At 61.5% G+C, this 5098-nt stretch overlaps 1 protein-coding gene across 1 annotated transcript in view; it reads right to left on the reverse strand.

Annotated features, from left to right (window-relative positions):
- Positions 1-514: 514 nt before the first annotated feature.
- INPPL1 (inositol polyphosphate phosphatase-like 1) overlaps positions 515-5098 on the reverse strand; it is a gene marked incomplete at its 5' end in the record, with an annotated part of 9073 nt that continues 4489 nt past the window's right edge. The window contains 15 exons of the mRNA XM_010017378.1: positions 515-647; positions 901-983; positions 1268-1805; positions 1884-1965; positions 2126-2281; positions 2392-2479; positions 2651-2739; positions 2825-2941; positions 3027-3116; positions 3219-3300; positions 3521-3609; positions 3928-4027; positions 4138-4276; positions 4449-4545; positions 4649-4766. Of these exons, the coding sequence (XP_010015680.1) occupies positions 515-647; positions 901-983; positions 1268-1805; positions 1884-1965; positions 2126-2281; positions 2392-2479; positions 2651-2739; positions 2825-2941; positions 3027-3116; positions 3219-3300; positions 3521-3609; positions 3928-4027; positions 4138-4276; positions 4449-4545; positions 4649-4766 (2001 nt within the window). The remainder of the gene's footprint in view (positions 648-900; positions 984-1267; positions 1806-1883; positions 1966-2125; positions 2282-2391; positions 2480-2650; positions 2740-2824; positions 2942-3026; positions 3117-3218; positions 3301-3520; positions 3610-3927; positions 4028-4137; positions 4277-4448; positions 4546-4648; positions 4767-5098) is intronic.

Here is a 5098-nt window from a genome sequence, read left to right on the forward strand (position 1 = left end):
TAGCAAGGGGCATCTCATAAGGAAACGGCACCACAGCCTTAGGAGCAGCTGCTGCAGAAGAAGTCATCTGGGAATGCTGTCTGACCAGTGCTGAGCCCAGGGAGAAGGGATAAGGTCAAAGGCAGAAGCGTGTGTGGAGCTGGGCTGGCAACAGATGCCACTGTGCCCTTGCAGGCTGCCTGAAAAGGCTCAGCCTTGAGGTCCAAAGTGGTCCCTACTTCCCAAGTGGCCTCAACATCTCCCATGTCCCCCATCCCTCCTTGCTGGTGGGGCTCAGCACTGCCCTTCCATCGCTTTGGGGAGGGAGGATGGAAACAGGCAGTGAGACCTGGAAAGTGTCTGTCACAATGGCTGAGACTTCCAACAGTGTCACTTGCTGGTAGGCCAGTCATGCTGAGAGCATGGCCTTAGGTTCAGCCCTGGATGTTGCTTGCCTGGTCGTCCTCTGCAGCAATGCCTGCCTTAGGAGCTCCAGAGGAGAGTGCACAGAGGTGCTGGGGTAGGGATGGATGCTCTAGGTGCTGGGTCTGAGGTTGGGTCTCTGCGGCAGGCTCACCACAGTGCCATCACCAAACTTGCCATGGATGAGCTGGGGATGGGTCAGGCTGAGCACGCCAGCCTCCGGCAGGTCCTGCTCTGTGACATCTCTGTGAGGGGGAGCAAGTGCTGGGGGAGCCACCAAGAGGGAGCAGGAAGCCCCTACAGCCCTGGGGCATCCGTCATGGACTTGATATCCTCCTGCCCCTGTCCTACCACATTCCCACCTCTCCTCCCCACCAGGGCATATGGCTCTGTCAGGGACTCTGAGGCCACAGGAACTGGACTGCACAGTGCCCCCTTTCCAAGCTCCAGGGTCTGGGGTACCTGAAGATCTCCTGCTGGTCCCAGCCATGCTCTTACAGCTTTTCCTTGTCCTGCTGCAAGCTGAGGTGGCCCAAGCACCCACCGATGCTGTGGAACCACTCATCCCTGTTGCAAGGCCACTGGGAAAAGAAGAGCAAGGACACATGTCAGCAGTGTCACACCAGGCCCACGAAGTCCCCACCTTCATGTCCTCACCCCAGGTCAACAGTGCACATTGCTGTTCCTCCACCTTCTACTATACCACTGCCTGTGCCATGGTGGTTCCATCCGGCAGAACACTGCCATGGGGGTGGGACCTTGCATTTGCTGGTGACCCCATGGCCCAAAGCAGGTCTCCTCCCCTCCCTGAACTCCCCAAGCCCTTCAGCTGAGCTCCAGAGCCCTGTATGGACCACAGTGGTACCTCTCTGGACTGGCTGTGCTGGTGAGCACCTGGCAGGCACCCCGACACCTCCTGGCAGGGCTGTGGGGGTGGCTCCAGGGCGCTGTGGGTCTGGTGCAGCAAGGTCTTGGGGTGCAGCAGGGTCTTCTGGCTGTCCCCTCTGCGCTCGGGGGATGCCCAGTCCATCTGGCTCAGGCAGGAGGCCATGTGCAGTGCTGTCAATGAGCAGTCACCCAGCCCCGGTGTGTCCCTCACCAGCACAGCTGATTTGGGTCTCTTCTGCTGGCCCACACCAAGGGGGCTGAGCAGGCACCCACGGGATGGACCCCCTGGCACACGGTGGGGCTGGCTGCACCGCTGCTGCTCCTCCAAGGGCAAAGGGACCCGCACTCCAAGGGGGCGCCAGTGCTGTGGGCCCCTGGCTGGGCTCTCTGCCTGCTTGGTGTGGGCTTCACTGGTGCCAGGGGCCAACACCCATGTGTTGGGGACCCCCTCAAAGATGAAGTAAGCTGGGTTGGTGTAGCCAGGGGCTGGCTCCAGGAGGCTGCGGGACCTGCTCCTGCAAAGTGCAGCAGGAGAGGGCTCAGCATCACCCCACAACCAGGCTTTGCGGTGGTGTCGAGCCCAGCTGCGGTACCTGAGGGGCTGCCGGGGTGCCTTGGGGCGTGTCAAGGTGCCTGCCGCTGGCTCAGCATCCTCCTCCTCAAAGCTGATCCACTCTGCAAAAGCACTGAAGTCTGGCCTCTCCCCACCAGGCACCGCACAGCCCCTGACCATGGCTGGGGTCCAGGAGGGCAGCCTGGGCATAGGCAGCTCTGGAGTGCACTGTGCCCCCATGCCCAGGGTGACAGGAGGGGATTGGTGTGGGGCCACCCTTACCATAGAGCCTCTCACGGGTGCTGCATGTGTCCTTGGGGACCCGGACCTTCATCCAGCCACGTATGGAGCCTGTCTCCTCACCACGGTGGAAGAGGAAGGTCTCAAACTGCTGGGCCATGCTGCCGATCATTGACCTCATTGCAATGCAGCACTCACCTGCAGGCACAGCACAGAGCAGGGTAAGTTCCAGGTCCCTTCTGCCAAGCTCCATCTGCAAAACCACACACCCAGAAGGCTGTTCCTCCATGCCACTATCCCGCACATACCATAGGACTCGCAGCTCTCCACACCCTTGATGCTGAGGAGCAGGTGCTGATCCACCAGGTACTCCAAGTCCGGCAGGATGGGGTTCAGCTGCATGCAGAGATAGGAGTGCTCGGGTGGGCTGCTTCAAGGTAGGGTGGTACAGGGCTGGCTCTGTCCTGGGGGGGATGGTGACAGCCCCCAGCACCCCTTGGGGGTCAGGGTATGGAGCCAGCAGGAGGGATGGGGAAGAAGAGGGAGGAGGATACTCAAGGGCCGTACCATGGGCAGGTGCTTTGCGGACCAGCCCAGCTTGAGGAAGCCGGGGATGTCACAGCTCTGGAAGGTGTTCTCCCCGCTCCGCTGGGCCTCTGCGGGGGAGAGTGGGGGGCACTGCTTCAGCCAGGGCTGTCTCACCTGCATGGCACATCCCAGCACCCCACAGGGCCACCTCACCCTCCAGGCAGTAGGAGTGGAACTCGATGTAGCACTTGCTGCGGCTGGTGGTTTTCACGATCACCTCAATGCTCTCCCACTCAATGCAGGCCAGGGGCTCGGGGCTGGACCCGGGAGCTGCAGGCAGGTACCGGCAGGTCGGCCCATGGCCAGGGCTCATCCCAAATGGGGCACGGGAGTGTGACAGACCCCAAGCCCTTACCCTTCTTGGGCACAAACTGCGAGGTCACTCCCACCTCAAAGGTGGCAAAGACAGGTGAGTGGTCACTGGTCATGATGTCATCAGTGCAGCCTGCATGGTGGCAGGGACCAACTGGGTGATGGTCCCCAAGCGCCGGGGTCCCAGGCAGCATTGGCCACCCTGGGTTCCCCCCAGCCCCAGGGTCTCACTAACCATAGGAGTTACAGACCACATGGGTCTCTGGGTGTGACTTCCACAGGATGCGGTCACACCACGAGGGGACGTTGATCCTCATCTAAAAACGGGAAAGCAGCCAGCTTCAGTGTTCCCTGAGGTGCAACCCAGTACCCCAGAAAGTGAGCTTCCTCCCACCCAGGCCCCCTCTGGAGAGGGAACAGGCTGTCGGAGGTGTGGGGCTGAACATCAGCATGCAGCTCCCCGCCAGCACCATCTGAGCCGGCCATCCCCATCCCACAGCGATGTCCTGCAGCTCAGCACAGGCTCCGGGAACTCACCCCTGTGGGCTTGAACTTCTGCCACATGTAGCTGTCTCGGGAGCCCCGCTCATACCGGTAGGTGGGGGGGAAGGAGATGTCACCCTCACCTGGGAACCAAGACACAGAGCTGGCATAGGGGCCAGCACCACTGCAACCAGCCTGGGACAGGCCCCATGGGGTGTCATGGTCCCCATACTGGGCTCACACCAATGACTGACACCCCTGGCCACCTCTGACTGGCCCTGTGCTTGCACAGTCCAGGGATGCAGAGCCCAGGGACCTGCCCGGGGGGGGCTTGCACATCCCCAGCCTTTCAGCACAGGGCTATGCCAGGACAGGGAACCACTGTGTGTTGGAGGTGGCACAGGAGAGGTCTGCAGGGTCCCTGGATGCCGCTATCTTGGTGCCCGTGTTCCCACACTCACTGAATCGCAGGAACACCTTGTTCTTCTCCCGCTCCAGGTTGAGCTGGTCGACAGCCAGGAGAGCTTCAAACTCCTTCTTGGTTATATGGGCAAGGATGTCCTGTGCCAGGGAGGAAGGCATGGTGAGCCCCAGCTCCTCTCACCCCTGTGGCTGCACCAGCGCTGCCACCAGCGTGCCACCGTCCCGCTGCGGTGCCCATGGGGTCCCACCTGCACGTCCATGACCAGGCGGTAGTTGAGATCCCCGAACCAGAAGAGGTGAGTGAAGCGCAGGGTGAGGTCGAAGCCTCCCAGGCGCTTGTCGCCCAGGACCAGGGAATGCAGGATATCACTGTAGTTCTGGTTACGCCTGCAGGGGGGGACAGCAGCACCGTGTGAGCCACGCCATTGACACTTCATGCTCACCCTGCCCCTTCGTGAGGGGGACAAGGACATCCTCACAGCCCCTCAGGGCTTCCCTAGCCCCCTTGGACACCTGCCGGCTGTGGGGCAGTCCCATCCCGAGCCCCTCCATCAATCACCTGTGAGTCTTCTCACTGCCAGAGGCCAGGTGGCAGTTGATGAAGCCAAAGGAGGTGCCATTGAAGAGAAAGGAGACACCCACAGCTCCCTTGTTCCCTGCAGGGATGTGCTGGGCAGTGAGCTCTGGGGCATCTCAGACATCCTGGGGTGGCCCTCAGGCTGACCCCTCACTCTGGGGCACCCCATACCCCATCCCTACCCAGCGTGTTGGCAATCCCTGTTTTCACGCTGGAGGTGTGAACGTGGCTGATGCGCCGTTCATGCTCGGGCTTCACGAGCACCACAATCTTGATGCTCCAGAGGCATTGCAGGGCAACCTGAGGGGAGGAACAGGGGGTGAGTCTGTCTGCTCCCCCCATACCAGCCCACAGCCAAGTAAGTGTGGTGTTGATGGACAAGCAGCAAGGTCAGTCAACCCATCCCTGAAAGGTGGCTCCTGGGGAGGGCACATAGAGTCTGCAGGGCATAGGGGATTCCCTGGACTGCATTTGGTGTGGGAAAGGACCCTGGGTTTTGGGGGTAGGAGCCCTGGGATGATAGCTGCTGGTAACCAGTGCACTGAGACTGCCGGGGGATATCTTTAGCCTGCTCAGCACCAGGTGCCTCCAGAGGCACAGCCGGGGGGGTCTGGGCTGCACCCGCCGGTACC

This window comes from Nestor notabilis, unplaced genomic scaffold, assembly GCF_000696875.1.
Source record: "Nestor notabilis isolate BGI_N333 unplaced genomic scaffold, ASM69687v1 scaffold20036, whole genome shotgun sequence".
Classification (NCBI taxonomy): Eukaryota; Metazoa; Chordata; class Aves; order Psittaciformes; family Psittacidae; genus Nestor; species Nestor notabilis.